The sequence below is a fragment of the Eptesicus fuscus genome, chromosome 19, assembly GCF_027574615.1.
Source record: "Eptesicus fuscus isolate TK198812 chromosome 19, DD_ASM_mEF_20220401, whole genome shotgun sequence".
Classification (NCBI taxonomy): domain Eukaryota; kingdom Metazoa; phylum Chordata; class Mammalia; order Chiroptera; family Vespertilionidae; genus Eptesicus; species Eptesicus fuscus.
In genome coordinates, this window is record NC_072491.1 from 153001 (window position 1) to 174236 (window position 21236).

A 21236-nucleotide genomic window follows, 5' to 3' on the forward strand; every position below is an offset into this window, starting at 1 on the left:
AGAGATGGAATGGGGAGAGAAGGGGACAGGGTGGGCTCTCCCCATATGGCCTGTGTGCAGACAGAGGACATCAGAAACTCAAAATTGGAACCCAACGTCCCAAATCCTTGACTGTTTTCGTTAAGAAAACGTTTTATCAGTTTCTTAAATTGATTTATAACTTTTCAAACATTAGACACGGTGTGAGCTTCCATCCATGCTTTTCACTGACTCTCAAGTGTTAGGGCAAGGCCTTGCCAAACTGTTTCAGGAAGTGCTTCCCATCTGGGGCCCCATTGTAGCGAAGTTGGTGAGGAGGTTGCCACTTTGTGGTTGCCTCGGGAGATGGCCTCCGGGGCCCCGGCACTGCTGCTGCTGTCGCTGCTCTGTCTGCCCAGTCTCCCGCCCGGAGCCACCAGCTGCCCGGCTGCCTGCCGCTGCTACAGCACCACGGTGGAGTGTGGGGCCCTGGGGCTGCACGTTGTCCCGCCAGGAATCCCGCCTGGGACACAGGTGGGAATTGTGTGGGACTGCGGGCGAGGAGGGAAGGGTGTGTGAGCTTCCTGGTGGGTAGGTGGGGACCTTAGTTGGAGGAACACTCCCTCAGTGGGGTAACACTGCCTGCCTCCCTCCCTCTGGCCGGCAGACGCTGTTCCTGCAGGATAACAGCATCGCGTGCCTGGAGCTAGGCATCCTGGCACCCCTTGCCACCCTTCACAGTCTCTACCTGCACAACAACAGCCTTCGCACCCTGGAGCCAGGCACCTTTCATGCACAGTCGCGCCTGCTGGAGCTTGCACTCACAGGCAACCAGCTGCGAGGCCTGCACCTGGGGGCTTTTGCAGGCCTGGCTCAGCTGCGCATACTCTACCTGGCTGGTAACCAGCTGATGCAGCTGCTGGATTTCACCTTCCTGCATCTGCCGGTGAGGGGTGCGGGGGGGGGGGGGGGGGGGGGGAGGCGGGCAGGGATCCTCCTGTACTGTCAGCTGCTCTGAGGGGCTGGAGTTGTGAAAGGGACAAAAGTCAACCAGCCTAGGCTGGAGCCATCCAGGCTCAGCCATCTGATGTGCGGATGATCAAATAAATTCGTAATCCCTCACCAAAACAAACCAAAAACCAGCCTAGCCTGGTAAGGAAACATGTCTGCTAGGACCCCTTTCCCTGATGATCTGCTGTCCTTGCTTCAGCGACTGCAGGAGCTGCACCTGCAGGAAAACAGCATTAAGCTGCTGGAGGACCAGGCCCTGGCCGGGCTCTCCTCACTGGCACTGCTGGACCTCAGTAGGAACCAGCTGGGCACCATCAGCCATGAGACCCTGAAGCCCCTGGCCAGCCTGCAGGTCCTACGCCTCACAGGTACCTCTTCTGGAGCAGGGGGTCTCATGCGAAGAAGTCAAGCCACAGTGCTGGCAGTAGGGAGTAGGCCCAGCTATGGAGGGCAACCCAAGGGCAGTGGCCAAGAGCTGTACACCCCCAGGGCAGCTCTGGAGGGCCACACCACTACCAGCAACCACGGCGAAGGCTGCCAGGAATGGGGGTGTTGGTAGGGGCACAGCTCAGAGAACTTTTGTAAGGAAGACAGAAAAGTCTCTAAACAAAGTAGACACAGTTGAGCGGCTTGCACATTTTGGGGCCATCAGAGGGCAGGTAGGTAGAAACTAGAAAGATGAGAACAGGATTGGGGGCATTTCTAGGAGACAACACCTGAGAGACAAGGCTGACAGTGTTTGCAAGGTTTTAGTGGTGGTGAGATGTCTATGTGGACACCAGGATTCCCCCCAAATAGTGGGACTTGTTGCAGAGACTTCAGAGGGACAAGAGACTTCTTAGATATCCTGAACTGAAGGGGCCACACTCTAAGGAGCTTGGGTGGCAGGGGTCCCTGACTCTGTGGAAGATAGTGAAGGGGCTCCTGCTCTGGCCAGTGGAACCCAAACTGCTCAGGCTGTGGTCGTAGCTGCCCCTGGGCTACCTGCTCACCGCTGCTCTGTCCACAGAGAACCCATGGCGCTGTGACTGCGCGCTGCACTGGCTGGGAGCTTGGCTCAAGGAGGCGGGGCAGAGGTTGCTCAGCTCCAGGGACAGGAAGATCGTGTGCGCAGAGCCTCCACGCCTGGCCCTCCAGAGTCTCCTGGATGTCTCTGGCAGTAGCCTCATCTGCATCCCACCTTCCGTGCACGTTGAGCCGCTGGAGGTGACAGCCAACCTGGGTGAGAACCTGCGGGTTGCCTGCCAGGCTTCCGGCTACCCGCAGCCCCTGGTAACCTGGAGGAAGGTGGCCCAGCCTCGCGAGGGGCAACCGCGGGCCCAGGCCCCGCCAGAAAGCGGGGTGCCAGGCCCAGGCGGGCACGGAGCCTCCGACACGGGCAGCGGCATGCTCTTTCTCACCAACATTACCCTGGCCCACGCCGGCAAGTACGAGTGCGAGGCCTCCAACGCCGGCGGCGCCGCTCGGGTGCCCTTCCAGCTCCTGGTCAACGAGTCGCAGCAGCAGCTGCAGCTGGCGCCCCCGCCGGCGGCCGTTGGCCCCGCGCCCCTGCCCGAGGCGAGCAGCATGGCCTTCCGCGCCCTGGGCCTGGCCACGCAGACGGTGATCGCGGCGGCCATCGCGCTCCTGGCGCTGACGGCGCTGCTGCTGGCGACCCTCATCTGTCGCCGGCGCCGGCGGCGGAAAAAGGCGCCCGGGCCGCCGGGGGAGGGCGCGCTGTTCGTCAACGACTACTCGGACGGGCCCTGCACCTCCGCGCAGCTGGAGGAGCTCCGCGGCGAGCGGGGCCACGAGATGTTCGTCATCGACCGCTCCAAGCCGCTCTTCGCGGAGGACCCAGCCCAGGCGGCCCAGGGGGTGGCGCCCGGGCCCGCGCAGGGATTCCCGCTGCAGCCGCCTGCCGCCTACGAGATCCACTGCTGAGGGCGGGGCGGGCGACGCGCGCTGATGACGCAGGCCCGGCGGATTGGCCAGTCGGCGGACTCCGTTCGCGCACGCTCCAGCGTGATCAGTAAAGGGTGGAAGCTGCGCGATGTGAACCGAGCTGTGTGTGAGGTCTGGGGGCACCGAGGGGGGTGGAACACAGGCGCCCGGAGCGCGGCAGCTCTGCAGACACAAGTCCTGGGGTGCAAACGTTGGATGGCCAGGGAGGCTCCCAACACCCCTACTGAGATCCTCTCGTGCTGTGAAGATGCCCAGCCCTGCTAGGAATGCCCAGGGGAGGGAGAACTGGAAGACAGTTGTTACCCGGGGCCATACTGGGTGTGGCAGCAGAGCCAGACAGGGACAACTCGCTAACCTATTAGGACAGGAAAAAACAGCCACAAATTTAAGTTCCAAACACACTGCACATTTGTACCATAATGACACGGTCTGGTCCCAAAGCCCAGCCGACAGTCCGTCTCCTGAGTGCCAGGGCAGGGAAAACCGTGACAGGCCCGAGTGCAGGCCAGTCCCAACTTCAACACAGGGCAGTCTGCCCTGGAGGAGGGCCCCGAGGGAACACCCTCTCTCAGCTCAGGGCATTCTCAAGAGGACCAGGACCCAGAGGGTAGCCAAGTGCAGACTAACCAAGCAGGGCTGGGCAGGGCTGGAATCCAGACCTCAGGCCCACAGACGGGTGAACAGTCAGGGGAGCAAGTGCAGGGCAGAACTTCGCAGGGTGCTGCAGAATGCGCAGGGAGGTTCAAGGTGCACCCAAGGGGCACAAAAATCAGACACCAGTGCCTTTGTGCCAGGCCTCTAGCAGGGTCCCAGCCAAGGCTGTGCCTACCCAGGAGAGGGAGGGGCCTCCAGCAGCCCTGGACTCTGGGACAGCCTGTCTGTCACCCAGAAGCCCAGAGATCACAAACTGAAGTAGTCTGCAGCCAGGCGACCATAGATGTCCGTGGTCCAGACCACATGGGCACGGCCCGAAGCTAGCAGCAGCTGGTGCAACTCGGCCTCCACACGAGCAAATTTCTCCTCATTGATGGAGGCCTCCAGCAGAACAGAGGCAGGTGGCGGCCAGGGCAGGCCCTCATAGCAGTCCACAGGGAAGGGATGCACCACGGTGCGCAGCTCGGCCTGTGCCACCGAGTCCCGCAGGAGCTCCTTGAGACCTGCCATGGACAGCGGGTTGCCATAGAGGCCGAGGTAGCGGAGGCTGGCACAGCGGGTCAACACAGGGAGTGTAGCCAGCAGCTGGGTATCAGCAAGCTGGCATTCAGTCAGCTCGAGGTGCAGCAGTGTGGCCGCTGCCGCCTGCAACAGACCCTGGAAAGGCTCCAGCTGGCTGCCAGACAGGTCGTTGCCACTCAGGTCCAACTTCTTGAGGTGGACAGCATGGGGGCTGCGTGCCAGGAAGCGCAGATCCTCGGGCAGCAGAGCACAGAAGGCCAGCTCCAGGCTCTCCAGGGGGCTCTGCAGAGCGCTGCAGGTGAAGCAAGGGTAGTGAACAGGCAGGGCAGGGGAGGGTCTTGAGGAGGGGAGAGGCAGAACAGTAGTAAGGCCCACTCACCTGAGCAGCTGGTCCAGCCGCCCTGAGAGAAGAGAGGAGCCCATGCTGAGCTCCCGCAGACAGGTGAAGCGGCCCATCTGGGCCAGGAAGTATCGGAAGTTGTCCTCGCCATCCACGGAGGGCTGCCGTGAGTCCCCGTGGACATAGTGCAGCCGAAGGCTGGCCAGATGCTGGAAGCGGGCCACGTGTGGGATGATGACAGACAGGCCACGCAGGCCCAAGTTGTTGAAGCGCAGGTCCACACGGCGCAGGCAGCCTGCATCCAGAAGCTGCAGCAGAGCCACCGTGTTTCGCATGGGCAGGTCCTCAGCCCGCAGGTCCCGGCAGCAGAGCCGCAGCGGGCTGCCTGCGCTGCTACGGAGGGCCTCCCGCAGGAACGCGTACGAGGCCCGGTTCACCCGAAGGTCCACACGCACCTCCACGGGGACAGGGTTCAGCCCAGGCCCCACAGTCCCACCTTGCTGCTGTGCGATGCACGTGCGGGCCACAGCTGCCGTGCAGTCCCACATGCTCATGGTGCCGGGGTCCTGCTCCACACCGTCGTCCAGGAGGCCCGTCATGTCCAGCACCCGCAGTGCATGCTTCCTGGGAGCACAGGTGGGCTGAGACAGGTGGTAAGAGGGAGAACCCACACCCAATCCCAGCCACCTTGGGACAGAGGCAACATGCCTATTTCTGCACTGAGCTCTTAGCACCAGCCTGAAACCTCTCTGGGGACCCTTTCTGCACGCCCCAAGCCTGAGGGCCCTCGGGTGAGCCCATCCATACCTGCAAAAGGACTGTGTGCCAGCCTCAGCCTCTGGGGTATGGAGCCGGGCTGTGAGCCCCAGGATCACAGCCTGCATGCTCTCTGTGCTGGGCCGTTCCTGCAGCAGGGCCCGGCTGCAATGGGCGCACTCCTGCAGCAGCTGCTGGAAACTGAGCAGAGGGAAGGGCCACGTGTGCACCAGTTCGCGCAGCACAACAGTCTTCTTGTCCATGAAGGCCACCTTGAACAGCAGGGGGAAGAGCTCGCGTGGGAGCAGGGGCAGAGCCTGGCAGGCTGCGGGCTGACACTGGAGCACCTGCCGCGTGCTCAAGAACACAAGCGTGTGCATGGCGCCGGGCCAGGCAGGAGGCCACCTGCAGGGAAGGGACCTTCAGTGGGGAGGACAGACCCCAGGCTACCACCTGCCACAGACTCTTTCACACACTAGTAGCAGGAAAGCCCAGCACAGTGCCTGCCAGTCTGTGGTCAGTGGGACCCCAGCTCTGAAGAGTAAGTGCTAGGTGCCTAGCAATGGGCTAGGCAGAGTGCAGAGGGGGACAAGGCCACCCCCTAGTTCCCACACTGCAGAAGCATGGGGGCTTGTTCAGGAAAACAAAGCCATCAAGCAGCATGCAATAGCATGAGAGGACCCGCCCACCTGGTGTGGTCTGACAGCTGTTGCAGCAGGGCCCTCGCACTTCAGGCCTCCCAAACTACAAAGCCGCTTGTTAGAGGCCCTCCCTCAAAAGTAAAATACAGTCCTGGCCCCGCCCCCTTCACTAGCACTAGAAGGTGGGATCCTGGGGAGGAGGGGCTGGAAGCTGCATCGCAGTTCCCTCCGGTGCCCTCCTCCAAGGCCATTGCAGGCTGTCCCAGGAGAGGACAGCAGCAGAGAGGAGCTGGATGCACAGGTGCTCGATAAACACCGGGGAAAGTATAAAGGACCGGGGCCCAGGAAACAGAACCCAGATGGCCTGGGTAACCCAAACCCTCGACATGACCCTTAGCCTAACTTCTATATCCAGACGTGTTGCTAGGCATGGAAACCCCTGGAAAGCAACCCTCACCACCGAGGGCCTTCTCAGCTGTCTGAACATCTCCCTCCTCCCTGAAGAACCAAGTCAAGAAACCAAGGTTCAAACCCATAGATTCAGGAGGCCCCAGGCCAGGAGATTGCTCAAACAGTGAGAGGCCACTGCCAAAGGGGCATTCAAGCTAACGAGAGGCACAGAGATGCCTCAGGCCGCAGGAACCTGGGTCCGCTCTGCTGCTGAATCAGAGAACCTCATCCCCCAAACTGCCTCCCGGTCACAGGAAGCAAAACAGATGAGGACCAAGGACTAGGCCTCCCCGGCTAGGGCTGCAGCCTGGGTGATGAGCCGGGAAGGGGCCTCTGGCCCCAGACCTCACAGAACCTAAGCCCTTAGGACAGCGGTTCCTGAGAAGCCCTGACGCCAGCCTCGGCCGCGCTCTGCCCGTGGACACATCTCGCGAGGACGATGCATACCTCGCTGAGAAAGGACAGACCAACGAGCACCTGTCACGAGAGGAAACGAAGGCAGCCCGTGTGATCACCGGGGGAGGAGCTCTGTGCGGCGGCTGCCGCCCCTCCGCAGGCCCGCAGTGCCCGGCGTTTCCCGAAGGCGCCCCCGCACCGCCTCCCGGCCTCGGGGCGGCGCTCGCCCCGACCCCTCCTCCTCCCGGCGCGTCGCCCCAGGGCCCGAGCCGTGCAGCCCGGGTGGGGACCCGCCCCACAGCCCCACCACCCGAGTGGCGCGCCCGTGTCCTGCGGCCTGGCAGGGCCGGGAGCGCACGGCCCCGATCAGTGTCAGCCGGCAGCCCGCGCTCACCGGCCCCGCAGCAGCCTCCGCCGCCGTCAGCACCGCCCCGCCCCGCGCCCCGCCCAGCGCGCCGCGATGACGTCGCCTCCCCCCCATTGGCCGTCGCTCCAGGAATCCGGGGATTGGCTGCCCCAGCTTCGCGTTGGCCCCGACGCCCCGCCCCCGACCGCGCCGAGTCCCCATTGGCTGCCGGCCGGCGGCGTCCTCGCGGCGGGAGAATCGCGGGGCGCGGAGCGGAGGCCGCGCGCGGGGCCTGCGCGCATGGAGCGGCTGCGGGACGTGCGGGCGCAGCTGAAGGCGTGGGAACGCGCGTTCCGGCGGCAGCACGGGCGGCGGCCGGTGCAGGTACGGGCTGCCCGGGGGCGGGAGGCTGCGGGGGCGGCCCCGGCTGACGCGCTCCCTTCACAGGAGGATGTGGAAGCGGCGCCCGAGGAGACCCGCGGTGAGCGCCGGGCGGCGGGGTCACCGGATGGAGGCACGAGGGGTGAGGGAGCCGAACGGGAACCGCCGAACCCTGACCTTTAACCCCTGACCCGCCCCCAGCGCTCTACCGGGAGTACCGCGCCCTGAAGGAGACCTTGCGTCCGGCCAGCAGCGCTGGACCCCGCGACCCCGTGCAGGCGCTTCCGGAGGCGGCCGAGGAGGTACCGGGGCCCCCGTACCCTAGCTTCCCGGCGTAGCTTTCTGTGCGGCGAGGACCTTCGGGAGCTCCGAGGGGCACAGAATTTGGGGGAAGGGCTGGACGGGGTGGAGGGCCCGGCCCCCTCCAGGTCTCTGAGGGACTGGGGCTGGAGACACCTCTGTCCCCCACACCAGCCTTGCCGACCCCACTGTCTCCTCCTGCAGGTGCCCGAGCCCAGCTGCTGGGGATCCCACCTGAATCGAGCTGTAACCCAGAGTCTCCCTCCTGCTGCAGGGCCGAGCTCTCGCGGGTCCGTGCCGGACTACGGGGAGAGGCTCAAGGCAAACCTGAAGGATGCTCTGCAGGTGAGGAGTAGGCCACGGAGCCGTCCACCCTGGTCCAGAACTGCTCTCGGCCCAGGGGCAGGATGAGCAGACACCCCTCCACAGGCGCCCCTGCTCGCATCCCCGCGCACACGCCTCCCGCACTAACCAGGCCTCCTCTTCTGAAAGGTCTGCTCCCAGCTTCCTTCCCATTCCAGTCACACTGAAGGGTTGGGTGGGGACTCGGGCAGGTTGCAGGATCTTTGGCAGCCCAGGGCCTGAACGCCTGCGTGCTTGTCTGTCCTCCCCATTCCAGGCTGGGCCAGCTCCACGCCGAATACCCCGGCCTCCGCAAAGACCCCCACCCAAGGTGCCTTCCCCGGGGCTGCCAGCGGCAGGGGCTTCCCCCGTGTCTCCTGAAGAAGTCAGTGAGGTGCTGCCCCAGCTCCCCAGGCCCCAGCTAAGGCCAGGCCGGCTCCAGCAGCTGCAGGAGTCCCTGAGCCTGCGGCTAAGCTCCCTAGATCCTGGCTGGCTACAGAGGTGTCACCATGAGACCCAAGGTTTTCTGGGGACTCCTGAGGCCTGCCATCCTGTCCTGGGTACAGAGGAGCCACAGCCCCTGACTTCAGGTGTTGCCCCTGATCCTGGCCCCAGCGGGGGCCCTGAGGCACCTTTTCTGGGCTCAGAGGCTCCAGCTGTGAAGGTACCCGGGGTCAGTGCAGGGAGCCCCCTTCTGGGCAGCAGTCAAGGCAAGAAGCGGAGACAGAGTGGGGAGCCAGAGGGGACCACTGCACAGACGCAGCAGCACAGCAGCCAAGAAGGCACCCCGCCGGAGGGAGCGCGGGCTGTGCTGCATGCAGAAGACTGTCCAGGGGAGCCCCCCACCGGCCCCTCCGCCGCCAGGTAATACCGTTCAGCCTCCCAGCAGGTCACCTGGAGTTGGGCCAAGGTGGGGATGCTATGGGCAAGACACACCTGTACGTCCGTCCTAGGCCAGCTGTCCGGGACAGGGGCAATTACGTTCGGCTCAACCTGAAGCAGAAGCGCTACGTCCGGGGCCCAGCCCTGCGTGGCAGACTCCTCCGAAAGCAGGTGAGGTGGTGGCAGGCACTTCCCTCACTCCTCCCGCCTCTCGCCTTGTGACCCTCTGTTGTGCCCCACCCAGGTGTGGAAACAGAAATGGAAGAAGAAGGCGGGATGTTTCGGGGGTGGGCAGCCCAGCGCCCCAGTCAAGGATTCTTGCTTCCGGTGTGGGCAGCTCGGCCACTGGGCATCCCAGTGCCCCAAACCAGGTGAGGTTTCTGTGCCGGTGTGTTGGGCCAACACTGCTTAGAGAGGGTATTGTGCTCTTCGGGGTCTGACTGAAGCAAAAAGCCCTCCTAACCCCATACCCCAGGCCCAAAACCTACCCGGGTCCCCGAGAAGGAGGGTGGCGAGGATGAAGAGGACATGCAGGTATTGCCCACGTTGGAGGCAGTGGCTCAGAGGACACACACTGCCTGCGGCCAGCTCCTTGGTGAGTGGAAGCCGCCTTCTTGCTAGACTGACGCCAGACCAGCCTGGAGTTCCCACAGCACCCTCTCCTGTCCACCCCCCGCAGGCGAGGAAGATACGGATCCTGCTGGGTCTGAGTTGCTAGTGCCCATGGAGGCACCTGTGCCTGGGGCACCCTGCTCATCCCCAGCTGTGCCGCCACTCTACCTGCCAGGTCCCTTGGGGCAGGTGGCAGGTGAGCAGATGCCAACCAGCCTACGACCTTTACCCAAAGGTGGGGGCGGCTCGCCCATGCTGACCCAACACCTGTGTCCACAGCGACACCAGTTGAGGTGCTGCAGGCCCTGGAGCAGCTGGGGCACCGAGCCTTCCGCCCTGGGCAGGAGCACGCGGTCATGCGGATCCTGTCCGGTGAGCATGGCTGCCGGGGGAGTGAGGCGGGGCTGAGGCCAGGCCAGGCCGCAGAGCAGCTCTGCTGACTTGGCTCCCGTCCAGGCATGTCCACACTGCTGGTGCTGCCCACCGGCGCCGGCAAGTCCCTGTGCTACCAACTCCCTGCGCTGCTCTACGCCCAGCGAAGCCCCTGTCTCACGCTGGTCATCTCTCCTCTCCTGTCCCTCATGGACGACCAGGTGTGTGGACCGGATCCTCAGGTGTGGGTGGAAGGCAAGCACCGGCACCCCAGGCTTTGCTGTCCCTTTGGGCTGCTGCTGCTCACCAAACCGGCGTCCTGGAGCTGTGGGGGTCCCCCAGCTCTGTTCACAGCCCTCAGCCTGGAAGTGGCCTAAGGGCAGCAGGGACATGGCTGGCCAGATCCTCCCCTAAAAGGAGACGTCCCCATTGAGGCCTGTCTGTTCCCAGTGCCTGAGCCCAGGCCCAGCGGCAGCTCTGAACTCTTAGTTCCAGGGTTTGGGTGTTTTCTCCTCATAAGACTTGGGGCGGATACAGCAGTTGCAATTGAGCTGAGCGACTTGGAGAGGCATTTGGGGGGGGTCGGGAAGGGGCTGTATGGCCTTCAACAGACTGGCTCCTGTGTCTGCAGGTGTCTGGCCTGCCCCGAGGCCTGAAGGCGGCTTGCGTACACTCGGGCATGACAAGGAAGCAGCGGGACTCAGCCCTGCAGAGGGTGAGGGGCCTCCCAGAGCAAGACCCTTGGGGGCGACAGGCAGGGCCCAGGACAGTGGTCCTGACCTTGCTGTTCACAGGCTCGGGCAGGCCAGGTACACGTGCTGATGCTGTCGCCCGAGGCGTTGGTTGGAGCTGGGACCGGGAACCCTGCCTGTCTCACTCAGCTGCCCCCAGTGGCCTTTGTCTGTATAGACGAAGCCCACTGCCTCTCTCAGTGGTCCCACAACTTCAGACCCTGCTATCTACGTGTCTGCAAGGTGAGCCTTGTCCTGAATACAGGTGAGTAGGTCAGGGGGCAGTGGGCATCCTCACTACCCCACTCTGCACAGGTGCTGCGGGAATGCCTGGGCGTGCGCTGCTTCCTGGGTCTCACAGCCACAGCCACACGCAGCACCACTCTCGATGTGGCCAAGCATCTGGGCATAGCCAAGGAGGCTGTCCTCAGGGGACCGGTCACCGTCCCTGCCAACCTGCACCTCTCTGTGTCCATGGACAGGGACCCCGACCAGGTAGGTGTACACACACACGGAGAGGCTTTGCCTCCCGACTGCCCACACTGACCACTGTCCCTCGCCAGGCTCTGGTGACACTGCTGCAGGGTGACCGCTTCCGCACCCTGGACGCCGTCATCGTCTACTGCAACAGGCGCGAGGACACCGAGCGTGTCTCTGCTCTGCTGCGCACCCGTTTGCCGGAGGCCAGGGCTCCGGGGCCTGGAGGTGAGGCTGGGCCGGGCTGGGCCTCAGACCTTCCCATGCATACAGCCCACCAACCATCTGTGTCTCCTGCAGGCCGGGCCCCGGAGGCTGTGGCTGAAGCCTACCACGCTGGCATGTGCAGCCGGGAGCGGCGGCGGGTGCAGCGGGCCTTCATGGAGGGCCGGTTGCGGGTGGTGGTGGCCACAGTGGCCTTTGGGATGGGATTGGACCGGCCAGATGTGCGGGCTGTTCTGCACCTGGGGCTGCCCCCGAGTTTTGAGAGCTACATTCAGGCCGTGGGCCGGGCTGGGCGTGATGGGCAGCCCGCACACTGCCACCTCTTCCTGCAGCCCCAGGTTGGTGCCCACCAGCTCGAACTCCCTCCCACCCCCCAGTGCCATGGCCACACGCTCACAGCCATCCTGCTGCAGGGCGAGGACCTTCGGGAGCTGCGCAGACACGTGCATGCCAACGCCATCGACTTCCTTGCTGTGAAGAAGCTGGTGCAGCGTGCGTTCCCGCCCTGCACCTGCACCCAACGGCTGTCAGAGCAGGAGGGAGGCGAGAGACAGGAGGGGCGCTCCTCCAAGCAACCCAGCTGTGAGCAAACAGCCCGGTGCCCAGGCCACAAGCGGGCACTCCCAGTGCAGCCGACAGTGCAGGCTCTGGACACGCCTGAGGAGGGTGAGGAACTGGGGCAGGTGTGGAGGGGCATCTCACAGGCCCAAGTCTTCTGAGCCCTGCTCTTCCCCCAGTCATTGAGACTCTTCTGTGCTACTTGGAGCTGCACCCACAGCGCTGGCTGGAGCTGCTGGCACCCACCTACACTCACTGCTGCGTGCGATGCCCTGGGGGCCCCACCCAGCTCCAGGCCCTGGCCCGCAGGTGAACACACGTCCTATCCCAGAATGGTGACAGGAACAGAGGACTTGGGCTACCAATCACTCACCCCTTCCCCTGGCATAGGTGTGTCCCCCTGGCTGCATGCTTGGCCCAGCAGCTGCCTGAGAACACAGGTGGGGGAAGCGGCACTGTGGAGTTTGACGTGGTTGAGCTGGTGGACTCCATGGGCTGGGAGCTGGCCCCCGTGCGGAAGGCCCTCCACCAACTGCAGTGGGACCCGGAGCCCAGGAAAGGTGCGCCCCCACCCTTGGCCCTGGATGCCACCTGCCTGCCAACCTGCCCATCTGACACGCTCTTTGGCAGGTGTGCCTCGGGGCACAGGGGTGCTGGTGGAGTTCAGCGAGCTGGCCTTCTACCTGCACAGCCCTGGGGACCTGACCGCCCAGGAAAAGGACCAGATCTGTGGCTTCCTTCATGGCCGAGTGCAGGCCAGAGAGCGGGAGGCCCTGGCCCACCTGCGCCTTATGTCCCAGGCCTTTCACAGGTGCAAGGACGGGTGGGCAGAGGGTGGTTCCCAACCCCCATCCCAGGGGGCGGTTCTGACGAGCTCATCCCACCCCAGTGTAGCCTTCCCCAGCTGCGGACCCTGCTTGGAGCAGCCCGACGATGACCGCAGCACCAGGCTCAAGGCCCTGCTCAGCCACTACTTGGAGGAAGAGGGGCCAGGGGCTGAGGAGGAAGCACAGGGCCCAGAGCCAGGACAGGCCAAGGTGAGTGCTGGTCATGCCTAGGCCCGGGGCAAGGTCGGGCAGCCGAACGTATGTGTGCACGCCTCCCGCCCTGCCCTGGCCGTGGGGCTGGTGGTCTGGACGCTCAGGTTGTGCTGACACGCCCCCACCCTCAGCTCCAGGACTGGGAGGACCAGGTCCGCAGGGATGTCCGCCACTTCCTGTCCTGCTGGCCAGAGCAGCAGTTCTCGGGCAGGGCTGTGGCCCGCATCTTCCATGGCATCGGTGAGGGCCTGGGCAGCTCAGCCCGACCTGGTGGGCAGAGGGCTGGACCCAGTTGACAGTCCTCAGGGCCATGTACCCCATTCCACCACAGGAAGCCCCTGCTTTCCAGCCCAGGTGTATGGACGGGACCGACGCTTCTGGAGGAAGTACCTGTACCTGAGCTTCCACGCCCTGATCAAGCTGGCCACCGAGGAGATCCTGTTGTGGGGCCGCTGATGACCCCTGGCCGCAGGCAGGCCTGTCCCCCATGTCAGACACGGTGTGAACAGGCGCATGGAGAGTGGCAGGTGCAAGACCCAAGACGAGGGGATGTCAGTGGCTGAGACAGTGACTGACCACCTTGGACAAAGCCTGCTGCCCGGAATGTGGGCACAAGGAGGCCCCAAAATACAAAAAGATGTGGGAGGCCGAGACCGGTTTGGCTCAGTGGATAGAGCGTCGGCCTGCGGACTCAAGGGTCCCAGGTTTGATTCCGGTCAGGGGCATGTGCCTTGGTTGCGGGCGCATCCCCGGTGGGGGGTGTGCAGGGGGCGGCTGGTCGATGTTTCTGGCTCTCTGTCCCTCTCTCTTCCTCTCTGTGGAAAATCAATAAAATATATTTTTTTAAAAAAGATGTGGGAGTTGTTGCAGGGACCCTCCTTTTCGGTGGGGCAGTGCCACAGTCGGGCAGCCTTGGGCACCACACATCCCAGACAGACACAAGCAGGCCGGTCACACTTGGCTTTACTGACTAGTCTTACCACCCAGCTCAGGCCAGGGCTCTGGGTGCCAGGCTCAGGTGCAGAATGGGTATGGCTGAGAGAGCAAGGAAGAGCGAGAAACAGAGGTGCAGGCCCAGGCTGTCGGCCAGGGCTCCAGCCAGTGTGCCCATCAGCAGCTTCCCCAGCAGCTCCAGCGTGGCCAGGAGGCTGTAGTGTGTGGCCTGGGGGACGGGTGAGGGGGGAGAGACAGGTTAGGACTTGCTTGGACCTCAGCCCTGCATCCCCTCGGTGTCCTGGCCATGACCCCTCACCTGCAAGGCACTGTGTGCCAGCTGGCTGCAGCACATCATCAGAGTGAAGGTGGCGGTTGTGACCAGGCCCCCCAAGAAGTGTTGCAGGCACAGGCTCAGCAAGACTGCCCCTGGGAAGACCAAGGTCAGCAGAGCCCAGGATGCAGTGTTCTTCCCCCATGCCCAATGCCCAGCCCCTCACCTCTCAGGACTGTGCCAGGGTCCAGCCTGGCCCACGGGGTGTCCAAGCAGAAGAGCAGAGTGGTCTGGCAGGCAAGGCCCCCAAGACGGAACTGAAGTACTGACCTCAGCAGGGGCAGCAGCTTCCTGGGGTGGGAGGACTGGGCAGGTCAGGGGTTCGGAGAGATTGGGGGTGATCAGGAGAGTGGGACACGCAGAGGAAGACTCACCGGCGTCCAGACATCAGGGCCCCACCCAGGGACGAGCCAGCAATGGAGCAGGCCACGGCGCCCACACTGTTCCACAGCCCCAGCTCCGGGGCAGAGAGGCCTCGGTCCAGCAAGAGGAGTGGGAACAGGCTGCTGGCACCCTGCTCACCTGTGGGGAGAACATGAGTAGGTGTACAACCGCCTCCCTTCCCCACCTGGGGCCTTGGTCATGCTCCCCAGCCGGCTGCTGCCTGCCTCTGGTGCTGAGATGGTAGAAAGGGCATTGGCAAGCTCAGGGTCAGCAGGACCCAGGGATTGTGGCTGGAGCTCAGTGGCACAACATAAAGCCCCACTGCCGGGCATACCCCAGAAAGAGGATGGCCCTGCAAGTGGTTCCTGGGGACCCACCTGGAGGTCCCCACCCCTGCTATTGTCTGACTCAAGCCCTCACTCACCCAGCTTGTAAGTGAGGACAAAGCCGGCGGTCCACAGGGTCCCCGGCACAGCTAGCAAGTCCTGCAGAAGGTGCAGGGTGTGTGGGGGGAGTTCTGAGGGCTGAGGAGAGGGCAACTGTTGCAGGGCTGGTGTAGCCCAAGCCAGGGCAGCAGCCAGCCAGTAGGTGGCAGCCAGGAGCAGAAAGAGCTGGGGCCAGGAGAGGGTGGGCACCAGGGCCAGCAGCCCACCACCCGCCAGCACCGACCCCAGCTTGTACGCAACCACCTGCACGGTATTGCCAGGCCCCAGCTCCGCCGGTTCCAGGAGCTGCATGGCCAGTGTGTCGAGGGCAACGTCCTGCACGGCTGCACCCAGGTTCAGCAACAGCAGCAGCCCCGCCACGGTAACCGGAAGCTCTGCCTGGCCACCTTCAGCCGGAGGCAGAGCTGCCAGCAGCCCGCACACCAGGCCCAGAGCAGCCGTGCTGAGCGTCAGCCAGGCCCTGGGAGAGCCCCGCGTGCCCACCAGCGGGGCCCACACCAGCTTGAACAGCCAGGGCGCATACAGCACCTTGGTCAGTCCCACGCGAGTCAGGGAGAGGCCGCCCGCTCGCAGCAGCACGGGCAGCAGGCCAGACTGCAACCCGTAGGGCAGGCCCTGCACCAGGTAGAGGCCGGCCAGTGGCAGCAGCTTCCCACGCATGGCCGGGGCGGGGGGCCGAGTTCAAGGCTGGGCCTGGAGCGGGACGGGCAAAACGGTTCCGTGTCTGGTCTGGTCAAGGGTCACACGGCTGCATGGCCTTTGGACTGGGCCGGGCGGGGTCAGGGTTAGACTGGCTGACGTCGGAACCGCAGAGCCGCAGGCCGTCCTCTGCTCCCGGGACCCCGCTGGCCATAGAGCGCCAGCGGGCCAGAGCGGCCGCGTGCGCCGGCGCCCCCGGTGGCTCACGTGGGTACTGCGTCCGGAGTAAAAAGCGGCAGTGAGACCCATTCGGGTCCTTCTCAGGGTTATCAGGTCCGGCCCCCAGACCTCCGGACCTAGACCCAAACTCTGCAGAAGTGTTTCCTGGCATCTCCCCAGTGGCCGCAGTCTCTCCAGCACCCCCATGGAGGACCTGGTTCAAGTTCCACTGTCCGGCCCAAGGCCCTGGCTGCGCTTGCGGTTTCAGCAGCTCCCAAGCTCCCATGCCCCGCCCACTCCAGCTGGCCCTGCCGAGACCAGCCCATCAAAGGAGAAGCCAACTGTGGGGTCTTGCCGAAACCGGTGTGGCTCAGTGGATAGAGCGTCGGCATGCAGACTGAAGGGTCCGAGGTTCGATTCCGGTCAAGGGCATGTACCTTGGTTGCTGGCACATACCCAGTAGGGAGTGTGCACGAGGCAGCTGATCGATGTTTCTGACTCTATCCCTCTCCCTTCCTCTCTGTAAAAAAATCAATAAAGTATATATATTTTTAAAAGTTTCTAAAATAGGGACTGCAGCCCTGGCCATGTGACTCAGTTGGTTGAATGTTGTCCCATGCACCAGTGGTGGCCAGATTCCCGGTAAGGGCAACGCCTGTTGCAGGCTTTATCGCCAGTAGAAGGTGTGCAGGAGGCAGCCAATCAATGGTCCTCATGGATGTTTCCCTCTCTCTAAAATCAATAAAAAATATTTTTAAATGAATAAAATAGGGCCTACCATGCCTACCTCAGAGACACACAGCAGTGTCTGGCATGCACACAGCAGGCATCATCTGCAGGTTCCATGGCAAGGACACCGAGCTGCCCACCACCCCGTCCTGGGTCCTCCAGCCCAGCTATCCCGGGCATCTCCTCAGCACCGCACTGCTCTCCCTCTTCACCCTCGGATGCTGCGGCTCAGGAGGGCCTCCCCTCCCTGCCTCCCAGCCCGAGGGCTGCATGTACACTCCGATGCCACACACATTCACCACACGCTTCAAACACAACCCAGGCTGGGAGACCCATTTGTTCCTCAGCTCCCCCAGCAGCCCCGGTGGCAGTCAGGACACCAAGCCTTTCTGAGCCCCACGTGCGGAGCCAGACCCCTGACGGGGCTGCAACGGCAGGAAGGGCCCCTTCTGGGAGCCCCCCAACCGCTCCCCTGGGCGGCAGACCAGGCCTGCGCAGACAGGGGAAGGCACACACAGATGTGCACACCTCCGCCAAACGTCAGCTCTCACAGCTTTATTAGAGGCCGGTGCCCAGCCCACAGGTGGCGGCCCCTCAGACCCAGGCACTGTCACCCAGGCCTGGCCCCCGGAGTACTCAGGAGTACTCGCGGGTGAACTTGGCGTGGAACTGGCTCAGCTTTTCCAAAAGGGGACGCAGTTTCTCCATGGCGGGCAGGATGGTCATCCTAAAAGGGGAGGAAGGTAAGTGAAGAGCAAAGGGCGCGGGGCTGCGGGGCCGAGGAGCGGGGCTGTGCGGCGGGGCCTCACCGGAAGTGGTAGGTGCCTTCGCGCTGCCCGAAGCCGCTGCCCGGCACCACGCAGATGCCCGTCTCCTCCAGCAGCCTCAGGCAGAAGAACATGTCGGGAGCCAGACCCAGCTCCTGGGGGGCGGGGGGGCGGGGCGGTCAGGCGGGCGTCCCAGGCCGCGCCCTCCCTGGGGACCTGCCTGCCCGCTGGGCCCGCACCTTTGCGCGACGAATCGCGCGCGGGGGCAGCTGTATGCGCGGGAAGGAGTACATGGCGCCCTGCACCGGGTTGCAGCGGATGCCAGGAGCCTCGTTGAAGACCTGCTCGGTAAGCTTGGCCTTGGCCGCCAGCTGGGCCAGCACTGCCTGCTTCTCCTGCGGAGGGAGGGCCCATCAGGCGTGGGCGCAGCGCCCCCCAGCCCAGCCACTCACCGCCCAGCCGCCCCCCAGGCCGGCCGCTCCGCTCACCGCCTGGAACTGCGTGAAGGAGGGGTCCGAGGGCTCAGGCGGGCTGACCACCATGTCCAGCACAACCTGGCCCGGCAGCGGTGGGCACAGCCGCACGCTCATCAGCTTCTGCATCTGCTGCTGCACCGCGGGGTCCATGTTCACCACCTCCACGTAGCCGCCGCGGAGCCCGCACCTGCAAGGCGGAGGCGAGCGTCCAGGCAGGGCCGCAGGGGGCGGCTGGCCGGGGTCAGAGAGGCCCCGCCCAGGGTCTGGCCCGCACGCACTCGCCCATGTAGCCCTTGGAGACCGAGTGGAAGGAGGCGAGCTCCTGCTGCGTCGAGTACGGCGGCCCCATCTCCATGAGCACCTTCTTGAACGAGTGGAACTGCGAGCCCTCGGCGTACACGTTGTCCTGGTACACCTGCGGGCGACGGCGTCACGGGCGCCCGGGCTGGCCCCGCCCCCCGCCCCCGCACGCCCCGGCCAGCACCTCGTCAGCCATCAGGAAGAGCCGCTCCTCGAAGGCGAAGCGGATCACGGCCTCGATGCACTCGCGAGTCTGCACCTGGCCTGGGGCGCAGGGACACGGCAAGTCCGGGGTCAGCCTGGCGCGCCAGGCTCTCAGCCGGGCGATGGGGCGAGGACACGCGGCCGGGACAGAAGGGGCGGGACAGCGGGCGGGAGGGGCGGGCAGGGATGGGTCGGGGCGGGGACGGCGGGCGCGCACCGGTGGGGTTGCCGGGGTTGATGATGCAGAGCGCGCGGGGGCGGCAGTGGCCCCGCGCCTGGCACAGGGCGCGCCGAAGCTCCGCCACGTCCAGCGCCCAGGCGCGGTCCTCGTCCAGGTAGTAGTCCACCTGCACCGCGTTGAGCTCGGCCAGCGCCGCCGAGTAGAGCGGGTACTGAGGGATGGGGATGAGCACGCCCGTGCGGCAGCGGCCCTCGCCGGCCACCAGCAGCTTCAGCACCGTCTGGGGGCGGACAGGGAGGCGGCGGAGTTGGCGGGGCCGGGGCTGCCCGTCTCCCCCACCCCACGCTGCGTGCCCGGAGGAGCCTGACCGCCGGACACACAGAGAACCGCGGTGTCCTCCTGCCCGGCCCGGCCCCCGCCTACCACGATGGCATCGCTGGCCCCCGTGGATAGGAAGATGTTGTTGGGGTCCGCGGGGATGCCTCCGTCGCGCCGCTGGATGTACTGCGCCACGTGCTCTCGGATGGGCTGGATGCCCGAGCTGTTGCTGTAAGCCCCTGGCCAGGGGGGCGGGGGAGGCCCGTTAGGTCCGGGCTGCTCCCGGGAAGATCCTCTCCTTCCAGAGGGTGGGGCCGCCCCGCCCCTTCCCCGCAGCCCCGCCCCTTCCCTCGCCGCCCCGCCCTGGGACAGCCTCCTCCAGTCCTCCTCCCTGGGGCTCTGTATGGGCTCACCTAGGCTGTGGCCCCCGCACGCCTGTAGGATGCTCTCCGCTCTTCTCTTGGCATCTTCGGGGAAGTCCGGGCTGTTCAGGAGATCCGGGTGGACGCAGAGGGCCAGGACCTGGGAGGAGCGATTGCTGAGGCCAGGCTCAGGGCAAAGGGCACAGGGCATAGGGCACAGAACACAGGGCTGGGCACAGGGCTCAGGACACAGGGCACAGGGCACAGGGCTCAGGGCTGACAGGCTGCCCGGGAGAGGCCGTCGGAGCAGCACCAGCCTCACCTGGCGCAGGAAGGTGATGGGCTTCTGCCCCATGGCATGCGCGTCCCCGATGTTAGCGCGGATGACCTCAGTAAAGGGCTTCTTCACCCCCTGGGAGGGTGGAGGCGGGACACTGAGAACCGGCCTTCTCCCTCCCCCAGGCTCCTGTCCCATGGGTGCTGGGTGCTGCCTGGAGGGCTGTGGCGGGTCCAGGGCCATACCTGGCGCAGCTCCTGCTCCAGCTCCAGGGCGCGTAGCACAATGGGGCCACGGACGGCATACTCCACCCTCTTCACACAGGCGTTCATGGTGTCCAGCGTCAGCACCTTTTCCTTCAGCCCGTTCATCGCGGCCTGGTTGTGGCCACCCGCCCTCACGGCCATGACCCTACTAAGACCGGGCAGGAGGGAGGCTCAGGAGGTGGCAGGATCCAGACGTAGGAATGAGGGAAGCTGAGTCCCGGCTCAGCGGGCCAGGGCTGGCAAGGGGGAGGCTGGGTAGGGGCTCCAGGTAAGAAGGGCCCTCTTCTCCACAGCCTGCTGGCCCCACTGAGAGGGACAGGAAAGGCTGAAGGCGGAGCTAGGGCCTCTGGGGCCACAGGGCCCCGCCCCACCCATCTGGGCACAGCTCTGCCCCAGGGAGCCACAGGGAGTGGGTGAGGAGGCAGGCGGGGCTTGGGGCTCAGCCCAGTGCCTGCCGTGTCCCCATGACAGGAGGAGGAGACCCACATGGGGGGTAGGGACAGACGGTGCAGGAAGCTCTGAGGGACTGGGTCTGGGGGAGGGGAGCTGGGCTGAGTGCCCCAAGGGGGTGGGCAGAGCTAGGCAGGGCTGAACCCAGAGGAGAATGGAGATTTACCCTAGCTGGGCTAGGAGGAAGCCCAGCCGGGTGGAGTCCCCCATCTTTGCTTGGGTCAGCAGCCCTATCTCCCAGGTAACTGAGCCAAGCCTCAGGAATCCTGGGGTGTTGGGGGAGGGGGAGGCCCTGGGGATTCCATCTGGCCCCTCCAGGGTGGGCGGTCATAGCAGGGTGGGGGCTGCAGGGCCCGTGCTCAGGCCTTGGGTGCCATCAGCACTGCGAGACCCGAGCCCGTGTTGGGGGGAGGCCCTTGGACACTTGCTGCTCTGCACGGGGTGCCCTTTCACCAGGCCGGCCAGGGCTGCCCTTGGGGCCACCCCACAGGCAGGGTGACCTCAGCTCTACTTCCCGTGGCTGCTAATTGGTGGAGAGCGGGGAGTGAGCAGTGATAGGCCCTCAGAGCCCCACCCCCACAGGCCCTGCCCAGGGTGGCCACCCCAGCTATGGCATCTGACGCTGAGCCAGGGACTGAGCTGAGGGTCAGGGAGCCTGCATCCGTGCTGTCCTGAGTGGCTGGTCAGGCCAGAGGGGAGCCCAGCTGTTCGGCTCCTGCTGGCTGGAGAGGACAGAGGGGCCCGGGCGCAGGCGCTGGCCTCACTCTCACCTCGCACCTTCTTCTCCGCTGCCACTCCGCTGCCTCTTCGGCCTTCCTATGAGCAGGCCTGTCCCTTCGGCCCCCGGGCCAGAGTGCAGGCTAATATGGGCCCAGCCCCAGGCGGAGCCAGCCCCTCCCACCCTGGCAGCTTGGTGGCAGGTGGACGTGGGCAGCACACCAGCCCCCTACATTTAACCAGCAGCTCACACCTGCTCCTCCCCCAGGTGAGACCCCTCCCACCACAAGGCTCGG

The 21236-nt window shown here is 65.0% G+C and overlaps 5 protein-coding genes across 12 annotated transcripts; 2 read left to right on the plus strand and 3 right to left on the minus strand.

Moving 5' to 3' along the window:
- Positions 1-212: 212 nt before the first annotated feature.
- LRRC24 (leucine rich repeat containing 24) lies at positions 213-2982 on the plus strand. The gene is made up of 4 exons (XM_028136642.2): positions 213-492; positions 626-904; positions 1169-1337; positions 1979-2982. The coding sequence occupies exons 1-4, from the start codon at positions 325-327 to the stop codon at positions 2890-2892; spliced, it is 1530 nt and encodes a 509-aa protein (XP_027992443.1). The 5' UTR covers positions 213-324; the 3' UTR covers positions 2893-2982.
- Positions 2983-3407: 425 nt separating this feature from the next.
- On the minus strand, positions 3408-7087 carry LRRC14 (leucine rich repeat containing 14). 2 transcript variants are annotated; one of them, XM_054708405.1, is made up of 5 exons: positions 7067-7072; positions 6724-6753; positions 5237-5590; positions 4469-5053; positions 3408-4381 (listed from the first exon to the last, which is right to left on the minus strand). In XM_054708405.1, exons 3-5 carry the CDS (start codon positions 5563-5565, stop codon positions 3814-3816), a joined length of 1482 nt encoding a protein of 493 aa, XP_054564380.1. In that variant the 5' UTR covers positions 5566-5590; positions 6724-6753; positions 7067-7072; the 3' UTR covers positions 3408-3813. The 2 variants fall into 2 exon arrangements, with proteins under 2 accessions (XP_054564380.1, XP_008157905.2); XM_008159683.3 differs by lacking the exon at positions 6724-6753 and having other exon boundaries at positions 7067-7087.
- Positions 7088-7318: 231 nt separating this feature from the next.
- RECQL4 (RecQ like helicase 4) lies at positions 7319-13753 on the plus strand. Its single transcript, XM_054708730.1, has 21 exons — positions 7319-7402; positions 7904-8044; positions 8319-8900; positions 8942-9094; positions 9168-9294; positions 9399-9518; positions 9603-9731; positions 9815-9907; positions 9992-10128; positions 10539-10622; positions 10702-10881; positions 10954-11133; positions 11202-11343; positions 11416-11678; positions 11754-12006; positions 12078-12207; positions 12289-12458; positions 12529-12709; positions 12788-12935; positions 13070-13178; positions 13270-13753. Exons 1-21 carry the CDS (start codon positions 7319-7321, stop codon positions 13392-13394), a joined length of 3531 nt encoding a protein of 1176 aa, XP_054564705.1. The 3' UTR covers positions 13395-13753.
- Positions 13754-13890: 137 nt separating this feature from the next.
- On the minus strand, positions 13891-15891 carry MFSD3 (major facilitator superfamily domain containing 3). Of its 6 annotated transcripts, none has more exons than XM_054708394.1 (6): positions 15564-15891; positions 15014-15074; positions 14580-14727; positions 14372-14496; positions 14191-14300; positions 13891-14100 (listed from the first exon to the last, which is right to left on the minus strand). In XM_054708394.1, the coding sequence occupies exons 1-6, from the start codon at positions 15693-15695 to the stop codon at positions 13927-13929; spliced, it is 750 nt and encodes a 249-aa protein (XP_054564369.1). In that variant the 5' UTR covers positions 15696-15891; the 3' UTR covers positions 13891-13926. The 6 variants fall into 6 exon arrangements, with proteins under 6 accessions (XP_054564369.1, XP_054564368.1, XP_054564367.1 ...); XM_054708393.1 differs by having other exon boundaries at positions 15014-15113; XM_054708392.1 differs by having other exon boundaries at positions 15279-15891.
- A 1271-nt stretch (positions 15892-17162) lies between these two features.
- Positions 17163-20447, minus strand: GPT (glutamic--pyruvic transaminase). Of its 2 annotated transcripts, XM_028136722.2 has the most exons (12): positions 20390-20447; positions 19753-19921; positions 19553-19642; positions 19282-19390; positions 18974-19107; positions 18587-18830; positions 18350-18429; positions 18144-18280; positions 17878-18052; positions 17629-17784; positions 17432-17544; positions 17163-17349 (listed from the first exon to the last, which is right to left on the minus strand). In XM_028136722.2, exons 1-12 carry the CDS (start codon positions 20431-20433, stop codon positions 17259-17261), a joined length of 1542 nt encoding a protein of 513 aa, XP_027992523.2. In that variant the 5' UTR covers positions 20434-20447; the 3' UTR covers positions 17163-17258. The 2 variants fall into 2 exon arrangements, with proteins under 2 accessions (XP_027992523.2, XP_054564282.1); XM_054708307.1 differs by lacking the exon at positions 19553-19642.
- Between the last annotated feature and the right edge of the window lie 789 nt (positions 20448-21236).

Coding starts and splice junctions, on each gene's coding strand:
- LRRC24 (XM_028136642.2), top strand. CDS start 325: ATGGCCTCCGGGGCCCCGGCACTGCTGCTGCTGTCGCTGCTCTGTCTG. Junction 905..1,168: donor TCACCTTCCTGCATCTGCCG/GTGAGGGGTGCG, acceptor TCCTTGCTTCAG/CGACTGCAGGAGCTGCACCT. Junction 1,338..1,978: donor GCAGGTCCTACGCCTCACAG/GTACCTCTTCTG, acceptor CTCTGTCCACAG/AGAACCCATGGCGCTGTGAC.
- LRRC14 (XM_008159683.3), bottom strand. CDS start 5,565: ATGCACACGCTTGTGTTCTTGAGCACGCGGCAGGTGCTCCAGTGTCAG. Junction 5,054..5,236: donor GGCACACAGTCCTTTTGCAG/GTATGGATGGGC, acceptor CTGTGCTCCCAG/GAAGCATGCACTGCGGGTGC. Junction 4,382..4,468: donor CGGCTGGACCAGCTGCTCAG/GTGAGTGGGCCT, acceptor CTTCACCTGCAG/CGCTCTGCAGAGCCCCCTGG.
- RECQL4 (XM_054708730.1), top strand. CDS start 7,319: ATGGAGCGGCTGCGGGACGTGCGGGCGCAGCTGAAGGCGTGGGAACGC. Junction 8,901..8,941: donor CCCCCACCGGCCCCTCCGCC/GCCAGGTAATAC, acceptor GGTCACCTGGAG/TTGGGCCAAGGTGGGGATGC. Junction 12,936..13,069: donor CAGAGCCAGGACAGGCCAAG/GTGAGTGCTGGT, acceptor CCCCACCCTCAG/CTCCAGGACTGGGAGGACCA.
- MFSD3 (XM_008159728.3), bottom strand. CDS start 15,695: ATGCGTGGGAAGCTGCTGCCACTGGCCGGCCTCTACCTGGTGCAGGGC. Junction 14,728..15,013: donor TGTCCTCACTTACAAGCTGG/GTGAGTGAGGGC, acceptor TTCTCCCCACAG/GTGAGCAGGGTGCCAGCAGC. Junction 14,497..14,579: donor GCCCTGATGTCTGGACGCCG/GTGAGTCTTCCT, acceptor CTCCCACCCCAG/GAAGCTGCTGCCCCTGCTGA.
- GPT (XM_028136722.2), bottom strand. CDS start 20,433: ATGGGGGACTCCACCCGGCTGGGCTTCCTCCTAGCCCAGCTAGG. Junction 18,053..18,143: donor TCCAAGGGCTACATGGGCGA/GTGCGTGCGGGC, acceptor TCCGCCTTGCAG/GTGCGGGCTCCGCGGCGGCT. Junction 17,785..17,877: donor CCTTCACGCAGTTCCAGGCG/GTGAGCGGAGCG, acceptor CTCCCTCCGCAG/GAGAAGCAGGCAGTGCTGGC.